The sequence below is a fragment of the Nothobranchius furzeri genome, chromosome 2, assembly GCF_043380555.1.
Source record: "Nothobranchius furzeri strain GRZ-AD chromosome 2, NfurGRZ-RIMD1, whole genome shotgun sequence".
Taxonomy (NCBI): Eukaryota; Metazoa; Chordata; class Actinopteri; order Cyprinodontiformes; family Nothobranchiidae; genus Nothobranchius; species Nothobranchius furzeri.
Genome location: NC_091742.1, coordinates 96138638 through 96156101, shown reverse-complemented (window position 1 = coordinate 96156101; position 17464 = coordinate 96138638). Strand labels below are relative to the sequence as shown.

General features: G+C 42.7%; 1 protein-coding gene across 2 annotated transcripts; it reads right to left on the bottom strand.

The window, feature by feature from the left end:
* Positions 1 to 1735: 1735 nt before the first annotated feature.
* Positions 1736 to 17001, bottom strand: LOC107373601 (zinc finger protein 728). 2 transcript variants are annotated; one of them, XM_054733849.2, is made up of 4 exons: positions 16745 to 17001; positions 15688 to 15754; positions 12810 to 12983; positions 1736 to 6920 (listed from the first exon to the last, which is right to left on the bottom strand). In XM_054733849.2, the coding sequence occupies exons 2-4, from the start codon at positions 15695 to 15697 to the stop codon at positions 4327 to 4329; spliced, it is 2778 nt and encodes a 925-aa protein (XP_054589824.2). In that variant the 5' UTR covers positions 15698 to 15754; positions 16745 to 17001; the 3' UTR covers positions 1736 to 4326. The 2 variants fall into 2 exon arrangements, with proteins under 2 accessions (XP_054589824.2, XP_070404516.1); XM_070548415.1 differs by lacking the exon at positions 16745 to 17001 and adding an exon at positions 16503 to 16738.
* Between the last annotated feature and the right edge of the window lie 463 nt (positions 17002 to 17464).

The following is a 17464-nucleotide window of genomic DNA, read 5'->3' as shown; positions in this document are numbered from 1 at the left end:
AATAATCTTAGTAGTGCTAACAGCTCTTTGCTCATATTAAACATGTGTCACCCATCAATGCCTACCAAGTCAGTTTGTAAACATAACATTGACTAGGACTAGGACATAATTACTTGTTCTAGGCCAGGGATGTCAAAGTCAAATACACAGAGGGCCAAAAAAACAAACTGGCTATGAGCCGAGGGCCGGACTGGTTCAATGTTTATTAAAACATATTGAAATGATTGCACGTAGCCTATTGAACCAAGACCTAACACAGTGTAGTATTTAATGATTAAATCAATAATCGGGAAAACATTTTTCAGCAGGCACTCAGACAAGAACAAACTGCCTTCAAAGAAAAATCACATGTCCTGTACATTAAATGAATAAAGTAATATTTTCTTTAGGCTGTCAGTAAATTAAAAAGAAAACATTTTCAACAGGCAAACAGCAAAAAGCTATTTTCCTTCAAAAACAAAACATGTTCCTTATATGAATATAAATGCATAAATGAAACTGCATTATAAACTGAAAATGCAATATTGTGCTGCTCTATTATCCTACCAATTACTGCTTCAAATAGTGAAATGAAAAAATATAGAATAAATCAAATTCTTTCTCATGGCTCTTATCTGCAATTTCCCCTGAGTCCATTAACTAAAATACTATAAATAAATAAAATACAATAAAATAAAATAAAATGCAAAAATAAATGGCACACTGACAAAACAATACTTCCTCTAAAGAAAAATCACGTCTTGTAGAAACAAATGTAAAATTTTAACTGAATTAAAAACTAAAAATACGTTAATGCTCTGTGATGCTCACTTGTCTGAGGATGAGCCTGATACTTGATGGCGTCTCATCTTTTGTACAAGCTCATCAGTGTTCGGAGTAAGGCTCTGAGCTGAGGAAATCCTCAAGATTGAGTGAAGGTGCTGATCAGTGAGACGGTTCCTGTGTGATGTTTTGTTTAGCTTCATCAAAGAGAACAGCCGTTCGCACAGGTATGTGCTGCCAAACATAGAGAGCGTCTGAGCAGCTTGGATGCGCAGCTCGGCCATTGTGTCGGGAATGAAACGTGCAAACTCAGCAGCACCCACTCGCTCATACTTTTCCTTCAATGTGTCATTGCACTGAAGCTAATCAACTCCATTAGTAGGTTTGGTGGTGCGCTTTCCACGTCAACTGCAAAAGGATTGCCGAGCAGTTGAAACCTGCATTTTTGGGCTTCAAAGTCAGCAAATCGGCGGCAAGTATGTTGAGTTTGTCAGCAAACTGTGCACTCGGGAACTCGGCGGTAGAGAGCTTCTCTTTCATGGTATGGCAACTGGGAAAGTGGCTCAAGTTTTCTTTCCGCATCTGCGTCTCCCACAGACTCAGCTTGGTTTTGAATGCCTGCACTGTACTGTACATATCGGGGTGACACGCCCCCGTCCCTGCAGCTGCAGGTTCATCACATTCAGATGGCTCGTGATGTCGCACAGAAAATTTCACACAGAAAATTTTCATCTCGGAGCTCTGTTGTGTCTTTCCCTTTGCTTTCCATGAACAGACAGATCTCCTCACGCAGCTCGAAAAATCTTTGCAGCACCTTTCCCTGGCTTAGCCATCGCACCTCTGTGTGATAGAGCAAGTCACCATCCTCTGTATCTAACTCGCCCAGAAATGCCTTGAACTGGCGGTGATTTAAACCTCTTGCTAAGTTAACCGCGCGCGTTATGGTGCTCATTACATGTTCCATTTTCAAGGCTTTGCCACACAACGACTCCTGGTGTATTATGCAGTGATAAGCTGTCAGCTCACCTGTGACGTTTTTCTCCTGCATCCTCTCACGCATCCTTGCCACCAATCCACTCTTGTGCCCACACATCGCTCCATCTGTCGCCAATCCCATGAGTTTTTCCCAAGGCAGGCCCATCTTATTTACACATCTGGATACCTCTTCATACAGATCTTGTCCTGTAGTTGTGCCATGATAGGACGTAATGCCAAAAGCTCTTCTGTTATGCTCAGGCTGGAGTCCACTCCACGAACAAAAATTGACAGCTGGGCAATGTCAGATGTGTCGGTGCTCTCATCCACAGCAAGGGAATATGCGATGAAATTAGGGCTGAAACGATTCCTCGAGTACCTCGAATAATTCGAGTACAAAAAATCCTCGAGTCAAATTCTCTGCCTCGAGGATTCGTTTAATTCATATTTAATTAATTCATGGCTTTGCAGTCGCCCGGGGTCATGTTTCACCCGGACCGAAATAAGTGACGCACATGCCCACTGGGCTGAATGCACACTCGAGTAGCGAATGTAACTTAACTTTCTCTTAAGCCATGGCGGTCAACTTGAACCCCGGTGGAGTGCGAAAAAGACACAAAATGCCAAAGGTGTGGGACCATCTTTCACGTCGTAAGACGGAAAACGTGGTCCAGTGTAAATACTGTAAAATGGATTTAGCCTAGCACAACACCACATCCTCCGTGCTGCAGCACCTGTAAATGTCACTTCTGCAAGCGGACTCAGAGCCTCTACAAGATAATGCATTTTAGCCTGTATTTCTATATATTCTGCGGACACTGTGCGACTTTTTCGTTTGTAGCACTCAGTTTCAGCTCACACTGTGCGTCTGGTAGTAACACATCGGACTTAAAATGTGCTAAAAATAGCAGTTTTACACAATATGTCGGACTTTTTACCGTGTTGTTATTGATATTTGTTTTCCCTCGGGATTGCTGCAGGAGGACACAGGTATTTATGAGTGGCGGAGGAAAACGAAAGAAAGTAAATAAATGTTTTGTGATCAGTATAATTTGACAAAACCACGGCAAAAATGCTTTCTCGACAGTCCTTGTTAGTGTGTGAGAAAAAAAGTGTTGAAATTAAAACGGACGTGTGTTAATAGGGAAACAGCCGGCAAGCTGTTTGCGCATGCGCCGTGAGCGGTTCTGGTTCTGTTTGGGCCGCAGCCGCTCGCAGCGCTACTTCAACAGTTATCCTCCTAGTTTTTGTCTGGCTTGCAGGCTAGCAGATTCTCGCAAGAGGGGAAAATCGACTCAGGTTGCTTACCTATTTTTTGCACAGGCATTTGTTTACTGTGAAGCAAAGTTGAAGTGCTGAAGTTTTGAAAACTAATTTTGAATAAAACTAGAAGAATAACTGGCAATTGCTTGCTCATTTTAAGAGGTCTTTCATAATTATAACATGCTATTTGATATAATGGTTTACAAACACAAAAGGGTCATTTATTAGAGTACTCGATTAATCGAAAAAAGATTCGATAGAGTACTCGATTACAAAAATATTCGATAGCTGCAGCCCTAGATGAAATCTTTTCCCTTTCCCACAAGCTGTTCCTTTAGATCGGTGGAAAGCTGGTCTACACGTTCAGCAACAGTGTTTCTGCTCAGGCTCACGTTTGAAAATGGTTGCCTTTTGTCTGGGCACACTGCGTTACAAACTTTAAGCATACGGTTTTTGATAAACTCTCCCTCTGTAAATGGCCGAGCGGATTTTGCGACCTCTTCTGCCACAATAAAACTCTAACCTTTAATGTTAGCTTTATTTAAAGGACTCTAACCTTTAATTTAATGTTAGCTGACCTTCACTGACTCACGTATCTATTGATGAGGTGTAAAATGAAAATTGGAGTTATCAATCCCCCTGACATGCAGTTCAAACTAAACCGGACATAGGAGCGGGCACGCTGGGAGACGAAGTCGAAGCTATCACAGCTGGCCCGTGAGACAATCAGAGCCTCTGGGGCTTTAAAGTCAGCACGACTGCAGCTCGTCGGCGACGTCCCACAGTGGGTCCGCCTCTACCTCAGCGTCATGGCACCAAAATGTTAGATATTTTAACCAAAAGAAAGCACACCAAAGGAGATTGGTAGATTTGATACGCTGCAGCAAAGAGCAAGTGACCGAGAGACTGAAAGGAAACTCGCCCAACCTACTCTGGCTTCTCTTCTCTGACCACAATGTTTTAATTGAGACAGGAAAAAATGAACAAAGACCTATTGATCATAGCCTACGCTACACAATAACAGCGTTGCTTCTAGGCTATGGCGGGACATTCCAAAAGGGAAGTCGCCTTTTAAAGAGGTGGCTGCTAGCAGCCAAAAACTGCTGAATCACTGAGAACTAGGACTGTTCCTGTTACTGGGCAGATTAACCAACTTCCCCACAGAGACGCAGCATAGGGCATAAACACTTAAAAAGAACATTTAAGATAAGTGAAATATAGAAAACCCTAACAGAAATTAGGCCGTGCCTGTGGCCGTGCGCATGACGCAGCTGCCTGCGGAGCAAATCAATGATCAGCACTCTGCATCCTCTCCACTCAAAAGAACTACAATGTACAAACTACAATAATCATTTCTGGAACTTGTATAGTGAGTTCCTTCGGTCCTGAGTGGGCACTCATGTGATTGTCAAAAATGGTCTTACGGCTAAATCCTTGGCCACAAATCTTACAGGAAAAAGGCTTCCGTCCTGTGTGGACTCTCTTGTGATGGTTTAAAATTACCTTTTGGTGAAATCTTTCACCACAGAGTTCACAGGCAAAAGGCCTCTGTCCTGTGTGAACTCTCATGTGACTATTTAAAGTTGTCTTACGGGTAAATCTTTTTCCACAGAGCTCACAGGCAAACGGCTTTTCTCCTGTGTGGACAGTCATGTGACTGTTTAAAGTTCCCTTAAGTCGAAAATTATGACCACAGATTTCACAGACAAAAGGCTTCTGTCCTGTGTGGACTCTCGTGTGATTTTTTAAAGTTCCCATATGTCGATAATTTTGACCACAGATTTCACAGGCAAACGGCTTTTCTCCTGTGTGGACAGTCATGTGACTGTTTAAAGTTCCCTTAAGTCGAAAATTATGACCACAGATTTCACAGGCAAAAGGCTTCTGTCCTGTGTGGACTCTCATGTGAATGTTTAACTGTGTCTTACTGTTAAATCTTTTTTCACAAAGCTCACAGGCAAAGGGCTTCTGTCCTGTGTGGACTCTCATGTGATAGTTTAAAGTTATCTTACGGGTAAATCTTTTTCCACAGGGCCCACAGGCAAAAGGCTTTTCTCCTGTGTGGACAAGCATGTGGCTGTTTAAAGTTCCCTTAATTCGAAAATTTCGACCACAGATTTCACAGACAAAAGGCTTCTGTCCTGTGTGGACTCTCGTGTGACTTTTTAAAGTTTCCATATGTCGATAATTTTTACCACAGATTTCACAGGCAAAAGGCTTCTGTCCTGTGTGGACTCTCATGTGACTATTTAAAGTTGTCTTACGGGTAAATCTTTTTCCACAGAGCTCACAGGCAAACGGCTTTTCTCCTGTGTGGACAGTCATGTGACTGTTTAAAGTTCCCTTAAGTCGAAAATTATGACCACAGATTTCACAGACAAAAGGCTTCTGTCCTGTGTGGACTCTCGTGTGATTTTTTAAAGTTCCCATATGTCGATAATTTTGACCACAGAGCTCACAGGCAAACGGCTTTTCTCCTGTGTGGACAGTCATGTGACTGTTTAAAGTTCCCTTAAGTCGAAAATTATGACCACAGATTTCACAGGCAAAAGGCTTCTGTCCTGTGTGGACTCTCATGTGAATGTTTAACTGTGTCTTACTGTTAAATCTTTTTTCACAAAGCTCACAGGCAAAGGGCTTCTGTCCTGTGTGGACTCTCATGTGATAGTTTAAAGTTATCTTACGGGTAAATCTTTTTCCACAGGGCCCACAGGCAAAAGGCTTTTCTCCTGTGTGGACAAGCATGTGGCTGTTTAAAGTTCCCTTAATTCGAAAATTTCGACCACAGATTTCACAGACAAAAGGGTTCTGTCCTGTGTGGACTCTCGTGTGACTTTTTAAAGTTTCCATATGTCGATAATTTTTACCACAGATTTCACAGGCAAAAGGCTTCTGTCCTGTGTGGACTCTCATGTGAATGTTTAAATGTTTCTTACTGCTAAATCTTTTTTCACAAAGCTCACACGCAAAAGGCTTCTGTCCTGTGTGGACTCTAATGTGAATGTTTAAATGAGCTTTTTTGGTAAAATTTTTTCCACAGAGCTCACAGGTAAAAGGCTTTAGTCCTGTGTGGACCCTCATGTGTCTGTTTAAATATGTCTTACTGCTAAATCTTTTTTCACAGAGCTCACAGGTAAAAGGTTTTAGTCCTGTGTGGACTTTCATGTGATGGTTTAAAGTTGTCTTACGGGTAAATCTTAAACCACAGAGCTCACAGGTAAAAAGCTTTTCTCCTGTGTGGACAGTCAGGTGAGTGTTTAAAGTTCCCTTAAATCGAAAATTTCGACCACAGATTTCACAGACAAAAGGCTTCTGTCCTGTGTGGACTCTCATGTGACTGTTTAAATTAGCTTTTTTGGTAAAATTTTTTCCACAGAGCTCACAGGCAAAAGGCTTCTGTCCTGTGTGGACTTTCATTATTTCTTTCTGGACTTTCCTGCATGAGTCTACATGTTGCTTCACTTTAACACACTTTTTCTTAACCAAACAGCCTAAAGACCTTCTTGCTGAATGACTTGTCAGTCTCATGTGTTTCTGGAGAGACCACTTGTGGAGAAATAGTTTACCACATTCAGGGCAGCTAAAGGGTCTGTTGACAGCCTTAACATCTGACTCAGAAGACCTGCTCTTTTTCCAGCCAATATCTTCATCTCCAGTTTCAGGCCCAGTGTCTAACAGGACAGAGTCTAGATTCACATCATCATCCTCTTCATCATCTCCACTGACTTCAGTCTCTGATGAATCGGATATCTGTTCATGAAGGTTCAGATATGGGTTCATGCCAGTTTCTGCTCCTCCATCGGTTTTTGCCGCCATCTGCTCAGTTGAGCTGCTGGTTGCAACATCTCTGTCTTCTAATTGCTGCTGATGAAGTTGTGAGAACAGTGGTTTCTCTTCATCTTCCTCACTCTTTATAGGAACTGTAATAAAAAAGTAGAAGTCTATAAAATTAAAACAAGCAGTAAAATCAGGACAAAATACCTAGTGGTGTTTGTGCAATCAATAATGTACATAACCAGTTGCGGCAAGGTGGAGAAACGAGGGCCCGGGCGGGCTACGATCCCCAGAATACCGGGTGAGAGTCACGTGCTAACCAATCAGCAAAAGGGACATCCCCTTGGCCATGTATCCAGGGCACATGATCAATCGAGATACCGTGACACTCACCCTGTCACACAGTATTGGGTAACATATTGCTCGCTTTGGTAACACATTACTTTTTACCAGTAACTAATAATCTAATGAGTTACTTTTTAAGGTAACTCTGTTATACTTATCCTTGTGGGGGTGCCTCAAGGCTCATTCTTGGGCCCCCTCCTCTTTTCCATTCATCTGCATCCCTTGGGACAGATTTTTCCGCTTCACACCATCAGCCATCACATCTATGTTGATTATTGCCAGATTTACTTGGCAATAAAAGAACCAGACGCGGATATTCAAGTGTTAAATTGGCTTTCTGACGTGACGGAATGGTTAGCTGCAGACTTCTTGAGTGTAAATGAGACAAAGATAGAGTCCATTGTTTTCAAGCCTAGAAATTTTTCAGTCGTCACCAAAATTGACCGGTATTTATGGTTTTTACTTTTCCTGGTGTTTATATTTTTACATTTGAATTGTAATGTTTTTCTGGTTGTATGTGGCAACTGTCGAAGGGCGTGCGTGTCACTATTATTTAGATGTTTGTTTATATAATTATTTTGGCTTGGTACTCAACAACACTGTTGGCATCCATTTTTTCCGCCTAGTTGGAAGCTGGAACGCAAAACGAGCCCATTATGTCATTTCCTGCTTGGAAATTCCGAGTTCCGAGGACAACTAGAATGCACAATAAAACTACTAAATGACCCCCATTCACTGATTATTCTAATATTACTGTTGAATCACTTTAGTCACTAATGCAGCGGTACTCAGTAGGCGTTGTGTCTTGAACCGCCACGCCAGCACCACCCCGGCCCAACAATCCAGCTACAACCCCCCACCCCCAGACCTCGTGCTTCCAGGGCGTTTTGTTGAGTAACCCTCAGACCATTACATTTGAGTAATCCTGCACTAATGTAATCTGACTCAGAACTTATTTGTCTGCGTGATAATATCAGAGATGTAATGTGATGAAAGAGCTATTCCACCGAAGGTTATTTACCCTCTCTCCTCAGGAAGAACTCATCTGCATGAGACTGCCTCAAGGTCTTTCATTTATTTCTAAAACGGTTTCCTTTCCAGCTCAAGAGAAGAAAGAAGTCGAACTATTTCTTTTTAATAAATCAAAGAACTCTATTTTAATAAAGCTAATCAAACAAAGTGTTAGTCCAATAATAAAATGTGAACCAATCTGTGGAAATGACAATGTTTAGTCTCAGTGGTATTTTAATATTAATATGTAATATGACTTTAATCTAGCTGCACTAGACGTCCTGATCCACGTAATACTTACAGTCACATGACACTTTTTATCTTTCTCATTGTAGGAGCCATATGTGTTGTTTTCATTTTCTTTCTGCATACTTAAAGAGGAGGCTTGGCCTCATTTGATTGGTCAGTTGATTGTGGAAGCACCAGCCTACTTAAGCCAACACAGATTAGACTCAGGTGTTGCTGTGATGGGACAAACAGTTTTTTACTGTGTGGCGAGGACTGTGGCTGTGTGTAACGGACTCTGCGGACTGTCATTGGGGCAAGTAACGCACTCATTGTAAACCACTAACTGCTGTGAAAGGATCATGGACTTTGAGAAAGAAGACAAATAAATAAACATCATCGGAAATAAACACAAGCTGCAATGCTTTTAAACCCACGTAAAGACCACCACCCGCATCAGTAACCAGTAGTGCCAGGGTAGAGGACATTGGTATTACATTTCAAGGTAAAAAACTGTCCCGTCGGCCAAGAAACGTTGGCGTCCTCTGCAATCAAGGCAGCAGAGGCGTAACTGGGTCAGCTGTTTCCTGATCGCTGGAGGAGCAGCGTGCTTCAGCGGTGCGTCTGGAAGAAGCACGCTAGCGTCGAGCTGTCATTGGGACAGAAGGTGTCTCTGCGTGGGATCTGGCTGTCCTTCCCTCATCGCAGAACAAGCAGCACATCAGCAGACAGCGGCGGGCGTTCTGTCATTGGGGCAGAGGTGTCATCGCTGGACCAGCTGTGCGGCCTCGTCGCTGAAGGGTCAGCGCGCGTCAGAGGGCGGTGCGCAGGGTCCGAAATAAAATTTTTTACTCACCGGCCAAGTTGGCCGGTAGATGATGAAAATCTACCGGCCAAGCATATTTTTTACCGGCCAAAATTCTAAATGATTTAGATCTACCTAAAGCATGTTATTCTATATTATGTTGATTCCAAACAGAGTGATAAAATAATTAAAACATCAAATAATAAGGAAAACAACTCTTTTGTCATTTTTACTATTTATTTATTTTTAGAGATGTTTTTATGAACTCTTTCATTGAAATCTAGTCAGACTCTTTGTTTTCTCTGTCCATGAAGTCTGGCCTCCTGCTTCTGACACCGTCTTTGTGCCAAAGCATTACAGCCTCATTTGGGTCCTAGTCCTTGATCTCTGGAGAACACAGCTGCACCATGAGAATATCTGAAAGTGTGTTAGGGCTAGGGTTGTCACGGTAACCGGTGTAGCGGTAAACCCCGGTAAAAAAGTTGACAATAAATAATAACAGTCTTGTTTAAAAAAAAAAAAATATATATATATATATATATATATATATATATATATATATATATATATTACCTCGGTGGATTACCGTGGCTGCAGTGTAGGCGCGGTGACCCATACCAGCCACCGTATCATCTGCTGGAAGTTGCCGGCGGCACATGCGCACTTTGTTGTTTACGACCAAAACTTTCTTTAAGCTAAAGCTGAAATAATGGCAGGAGGAGACGGCAGCACTCGGGACATTTATTATCCCTCAAAAAGACAAAGTCGGAAGTATGGGCATTTTTTGGATATTTGAAGAATGCCGAGGGCCAGTTGTCTGTGAAAGGCAGCAACGCTACGTGGCCATCATAATGTAGCCATTGTCTCACGACTCCACCATCTCCAGTTCGCCACTTTTCACAAAATCTTCTGGTTGCCACTGGTCCTGGTGGTTTTTCTTCCAGTTCGACGAGTTTTCTTTTGGAAGGCTGGCTGACTCCAGTTAAAAACCGCCACATTTCATCGCTAGTTTTAACACGAAGCTAATTGCTAACTTGATAAACTGATTGAATGGGATAGGTGGAAATGACGTTGGATGCGGCGTTCACGTTTCGCGTACATTTGTGTACGTTGCATGCAGGCGGGAGGAGTATCAGAAATCCATGGAAGATGACTGATAAACATAACTAATTTGGTGCAAACATTTACTCGCCAGGTGGCAGGTAGAGCTCAAAAATTTACTCGCCAAATGGAGCAATTTACTTGCATTTGGCGAGTGGCGAGTGTTAATTTCGGACCCTGGCGGTGCGCATCTGAAGGATCGTCGCTGGAGCGAGGGGGTAGTTCTAAAAGTAGTGCATCAGTCTCCCGGTGTTCAGATGGCATGGAGTCATACATAAGAAAGGGTACAAAACCCAAAGTAAAAGATCTTCAACTGCAAGAATCAGAGGTGTCATTTAAGCAAATTGCAAGGGTGTCAGAGTTGGAGAAATCCATACCAGCATTATGCTTGGATAAACCTGTCTCAGTTGATATAGACCACACGGAGACTGGAGTCTTTATTCCACCAATACGGTCCCTCACTTTGCAAAGATTAAAACCTGCAGCTAAAGAACCAAATGTAACACTTGCAGCACAAAGCAGCAAGAATTTATCTCATGGGGAACAGGAAGTTGGAAACATGTATAGCTTATTGAAACAACAAAATGAGATCACATCCGTTTTGGTCCAAATGCAAACAGCTCAACTACTGGCAAGTAGAGAAATCCCAATCTACGATGGTAATCCATTGCAGTTCAGTCCCTTTATTAAGGCTTTTGAACATTGTGTTGAATCAAAAACTAGCAATAAAGAGGACTGTTTGTATTACTTGGAACAATACACCAGGGGGCAACCTGGAACTTGGTTCGTAGTTGTCTTCATTTAACAGCAGACAGAGGGTATGTGTTAGCCAAGCAGCTACTTAAAGAGCATTTTGGGAATGAGCACAAGGTAACTGCAGCTTACATGGACAAGGTGTCTGACTTGCCAAACATCAAGGCAGAAGACTCCGCAGCTCTAAAGAAATATGGTCTGTTCTTAAGAGAATGTTGCAATGCAATAGAGGAGTTGCAATATTTAGAAGAGTTGAACATGCCAAGTAATTTAAGAATGTTGGTTCAAAAGCTTCCTTACAAGCTTAGAGAAAAATGGAGAGTTAAAGCAAATGAAATTCTTGAAAGAACTGGTCCAAGAGCACATTTTCTGGACGTTGTCACTTTCATAGAACATCAAATAAGAATAACTACTGATCCCTTATTTGGGGACATACAGGATGTAACACCTGCCAACAACATTTCTAAGGCGCAAAGATCTTTAATAAAACCACAATTCAAAAGAAGCAGCTTTGTAACTAATGTTTCTGTCAAAGGAGAATGTCCACAAAACGTCTATCAACCAAAAGATCTAAGTCAACGTGAAGCGGTCTGTGTGTTTTGTACACAAAACGGGCATCATTTGGAAAAATGTTGGGAGTTTGAAAAAAGGTTGCATCATAGCTTATAGCATAGATCATAGCTTAAGAGCAAAACATCACTTTCCACTCAGACTTGCTTCCCCGGATACGAGAGTTCTGATGACAACATCACTCACACATACACCATCCATCTCACGTCTCATTCGCACCAAGACCCATTCATCGCCCAGAGTTTAGAGTTAGTCTTGTTTAAAACTGTTTAGAAATAAATCTTCTTAAACTTTTTAAAGGTGACTCTCTCTTCTCTTGTCTCTCAGTTAATACAAAGTGTTACATAATCCCTGCAATAAAAAGTTCTAATCTTCTGGTTAAAATAACCCAAAGATCCATCAGATGTGATATTTCATATTAAATATGAAATTTCACATTTTATGGCTCATTAAATAGATGTAAATCAAATCATTACAGAGATGATAACAAGATGGGGGTGTCGCAGTCACAACTATTTCTCTGTCTGTGTTTCAACTATCCATGGTACTATTGATATGTGCTACTTTGGGAAATGCACTTGGCCAGACCGATTACTAGGTTGTTTACCTGAAGAGACGCTCTATCGTTGGAAGTTGTCGTATTACTGCTTGTTGTATGTTTACCTGACAGTTAGCTTGTACATGGCTTGTAAATTAACGTTATTATACTGTAAACAAGAAAATTATGACAAACACGGTCTTGATTATAAATAAATCACGACAAACACTGTATATTCTTGCTAATAATTATACTGCAGTTCTGTAATTTTGAGTAAAATCACATATTTACAATAAACCGTGCTTAATAAGCCTGTTACTATACTGAAAACAAGAGCAAAACTCTCGTAACACGCTGTGGTAGGAATATTTAACGGGGAAGCACGGATAGTCAGAACACCGGCTCTGCAGATGGACGAGCCATCATCCTGAATTTGTCCTTTAGCAGCTTTAGGAATCTAAAGCATTCCCTCAGAGGAGACTTCAAGCACTTGCTAGGAGGAAACGGAGCGACCCCGGTGCTTGTTGTTGCTGGTTTTGCTGCACAAGACCGTTTAGTTTGGCTTTAGTTTTGATCCGCTAATTACTTAGTTTTTAATTTGCTGTGATGGAGACATCTTTAGGGTGGGTTAACCGCAGCGTTCACACCGTGGTTAATACTCAAATCAGGTCATCCTTGCAACCCTACCTGCAGTCTCAGATGAACCAGATGGCTGATCATGATGGTTCAGATCTGGGTTCCTGCTACTTCCTGCTGTCATCTGGTCAGCTGAGCTGCTGGTTGGAACACCTCTGTTGTCTAGTTGCAGCTGATGAAGGTGTGACATCAGAGGTTTCTCTTCATCCTCACTCTTTATAGAAACTGCAGTGAAAAAAGTAGAAGTACATAAAGTTAAAACAGGCGGTAAAAAAAAAGAGGACACAATACCCAGTGGTGTTTGTGCAATCAGCTATATACTCAACCAGTGTTGGGTAGTAACATATTACTGGTTATGGTAACACATTATTATTTACCAGTAACAATCTAATGAGTGAGTTTTTAAGGTGACTCAGTTATACGTATCATGAGTGATTTTTCATTACTAGCTGACTGTGCTACTCAAATACGTTAGCGACCACACACGGGCAGTAGCGGTTTTAGGCACGGGCAGACAGGGCAGTTGCCCGGGGCGGCATTTTTTCATGACACAAAAGGGGCGCAGAAGCGCTGAGTAAAAAAAAACTAAAAGTCTGCGCCGCACCGAGGTTTTATATTCCATCTGTCATATGACAGTGTCTGGATTGGAGACAGCAAGTTGGCGCCCCCTGCAGCTGCAGGCGCTCCTGCTGACTGAGAGGGTTCAGGTATGAAGAAGAGGAAGGGGAGGGGCGCGGCGGGGGAATTCACCTCTGGGTCTTTCCCAAATGAAATGAGCGGGTAGGGGCTGAATCAACTGTATTAACATGGCTAAAGTCAACCACATCTTGATGTTCTTCCATTTAACGCACATTTCATTCATAATATCATAAACACAGGCCGATCATTCTTTCAGGTTTTCCTGAACTGTGTGAAATGGCCGAATAAAAAAAGGAATTATCTACGGCCACTCTCTGACCGTGTAGAGCTCAGCCACCCAGCGAAGTAATCTCGTATCCGCAATCTCGTTCTTTCGGTCACTACCCAAAGCTAGTGACTATAAGTGAGGGTAGGAATGTAGATCGACTGGTAAATTGAGAGCTTCGTCTTCCAGCTCAGGGGTCTCATTTATCAAACATTGGTAGAATCCTTACTAAAACCGTCCTTAAGCTCAGCAAAAAAAATGTACTTACGCCAAGCAGGTTTGTGATCTATCAAACATGGAGTACGCACAGCTGCACGCAGTCTCCGCTTCATAAATCAGAGACTAACGAGAATGTTTCTCAGCTGCATTTTAGTCACATCCCGCCCTCACCACGCCCACTTACTGCCATAAATAGTCAGTGCAAAGTGCCTTGTGGATCTCATGCATATAAATAAGCTGGCTGTTGCAGCGCTCCGCCAATGACATGGCGACCGTAGATTCAATTCAATTCAATAATTCTTTATTAATCCCAGAAGGAAATTAGAGTTACAGTACACACAATTCAGAGGTCAGACATACATACATACACACACATGACAAGAATTGGTGACTGTGGTCATTCGCAACCCGAGTCGCGCTACCGTAATAGATCAAGAGGGTTTATATGAGGATTGAGTCGGGGGGAGGGGAAAAAAGGCACTTCAGAGTTAAGGTTGGTTTATGCTTGACGCGTCCGCGAGGTCCGCGCGGAAAAGTTGCGTCATTTTAACAACCACGCCCCTCCGCCGCGTCTCCGCACGGCCCAGAATTTCTGCAACGCGCACCTCGGAAAATTTCTAACCACACGGACGGTCGGACGCGGAAAAACATGGCGGACCGGCAAGAACTAGTATGGCAGAGGTTCATAAATACAGACATGTGTATGATTCATCTCTCAGAGATCACCGGGATCAACATGTTGTTAATTCTTGGAGAGAAATAGTTCGCACTGTCGGAAAAGACGAGGACGCTGTTAAAAATGCTGAAATGCCATGTTGTAAACAGTAATTTCTACTTCTACTATGGTGTAGTGTTGGATGCTTGCCATAGAGCTCCATGCTGCCCCGTTCAGTTTGGGATAATATTGGCTCACCGCAGAGACAAGCCGCACAAACCATAAAATGCTGCGAGTTGTGAAGCGCGTTCCATCCGCGAGCCGCATCACCGCGCGGAAAGTGAATGCGTCAAGCATAAACCAAGCTTTACCCTCACCAGGGAGGGTAGCTGTGCTATGCAAAAAAACACCTCAGATAGAAATGCTCACTGACTTCAGACATTACACAACATAAGTGTCCACTAGGTGGGGAGGTAGGGTTGGGACTCTCCTCACTTCGGTGCGTGCAGCCGTAGAGCAGCGCGTTTCAACTCCGTTTGGACAGGGGAGGGAGATAATGGGTTCGAGAGCACAGCGACTCCTAGATACGGTTCCACGGCCTTCACCAGTCACAGTCCCACCCAGGCTGGGATAGGGAGAAGAGTTACCATAGCGACAGCCACATTCTACATTTCTTCTGAGGGGGGAGTTTTTACTTCAGCCTCACAGGCTCCAAGGGCACCAGATTCAGATAAGGATTATTTTGGGAAAGACAGAGATAATTTCCTCTCTGCCTTAGAGTTCTGTTGGTCATCAACCCCTCTAGATCCAATAATGGCGTAATTAATCTTTCCCAATCTGTGCTGATCCGTCCACAACTCTGTCCCAGATGGAATCCACCTTCTGGGTCAGAGCCTGAATCTCAGCCAAAGTACCAAGCTTACGACTCATCTCGACAATTATATGAGTTTGTGCGTTCACAGCACGATGCATTCCATCCCTGAGCTCCGGGATTGAGCCAATATTCCTCGAAAGCTCGTTAAAGCACAGGAACTCATAATTTCACTGTAATGTCCATCTATCCAGCACCTGTGTCCATTCTGTCCACACACACACACACACACACACACATGCACGAACACGCGTGCACACACACACACACACACCAGTACCTGTGTCCATGCTGATGGATGATCCTGAAGTGGTAGCAGGTTTTCTTTAGCCGTGTTTAGCTAACAGCTGCAATAGAAACAAAGCAGGAGAGCTGATTAAGATGCTGCTTCAGAACAACGCAGGAGATTAAAGATCCAACGCTTTGGTTCTGATCAGCTGAGGACAGATCCAGTCTGGAAAAGAAACACACCCACATCACCCCGCTTCTCCTGCAGCTTCACTGGCTGCCAGTCAACTTCAGGGTTCATTTCAAGATCCTGGTTCTGGTCTATAGGGCCTTACATGGACAAGCACCATCTTACATTGGTGATCTTCTTAGTCCCTACACCCCCAGCAGGTCCCTGAGGTCCAGTGACCAAAGCCTACTGGTTGTGCAGCACCAGGCTAAAGGTCAAATGTGACAGATCATTTGCTGCTGTGGCCCCCAGACTCTGGAACTCTCTCCCCCTGAGCCTGAGATCAGTGGACTCAGTGGTCTCCTTTAAAAAGCAGCTGACGACTCACTTGTTCAAGCTGGTTTTGTATGACCTTCTTCACCTCTCTCTCTTTATTCTGCTCTCCCCACCTATTCCACCTTCCTCAGAATCCACTGATTTCCCTCTTTCCTGTTCACTCTCTCTCTCTTTCTTAACATTTTTTAATCACAATTTGTCTATTTTTGCTCATTTTAGATATATATTTAAACATTTTCTGAATGCTTTTTTATATTTTTACATTTTTTTTGTTTTTGTGAAGCGCCTCGTGATTTTTATCTTGAGAGGAGCTATAGAAATGATATTTTCTTCTTCTTCAGAGTTCACGGAGTAGAGCTAACCGCTTTTTCCTCCAGAGTCACATTCAGATTCGGGGCTTTTCCGTCGGAGAGTGTGAGCAGGATGGATGAGAGAGCGAGCAGCGATCCTGCATCATGACCAACTCAGATGAGCGAGTCTGATAGAGGGAACCTCTTCAGTCTGATGAAAGCAGCAAAACGAGCGCGTTTCTCAGAGAGACCAAAGGAACAGCAGCAGATCCAGAGGGCAGGAAGTCTAGAGAAAAGCTTTTCTGACCCATCACCTGCTTCTGGAGCTCCGATTGTCACGAAGACCGCAGAATATCTTCTCTGCTTCTGGAAAGAACTCCACCAAGTTGTTGAGGAGGAGAAGAAAGTTTCCACAGCCTGGTGAGAAGATTTCTGCAGCCGCAGCAGTTAGTCACTTTAGCTGATCAACTCTCCCAGAGACTGAAGTGAAGACGTTTTTACTGCAGAGCCTCAAATGTTCTCCTCACACACCACAACAACAACAAGCTAGCTCTGCTAGCAGCTTCCGGTGTAACGTTATTTTGTGCTCCCCCTGTTTCGGGAGCGCGCACTACAGCCGGAGAGTTTCACCCCCTATTTTCAATGCATTTGTAAATGATTTTAATTTGTATCTAAAATCCCTTAAATGTATTAAAGATAACGGCTATGAAGATATGTAAACTATTGTGAAAACTTCCTAGAATTGTACAGTAATCCTTTGCATTGTTTATTCTTTTTCTCCCCCTTTTCACTGGCTGTTCAAATGTCATGTGAATACATTTGCATGTTTGCCTTATTTGTACTCTAAATAAGCTTGTTTTGTAATAATAAAAATGCCGGAGAGATAATTTCTGATCAACTTTTCCGGTAAAATTAGTGACTGTAATAATGTCACGTGATATTATTTTTTTCCACGTGTCCTAAAAGCAATAAAAAGTTAGGGGGGGACTCAACATTTTTTGTCTGTGAGAGTGAAATTACATTATTTTATATAA

Bases quoted from the DNA above. Each gene is read 5' to 3' on its own strand.
- LOC107373601 (XM_054733849.2), bottom strand. The intron at 6,921-12,809 runs GTAGGGTTGCAA...TTTTTATTACAG, and splicing joins TGGTTCATCTGAGACTGCAG to TTCCTATAAAGAGTGAGGAA.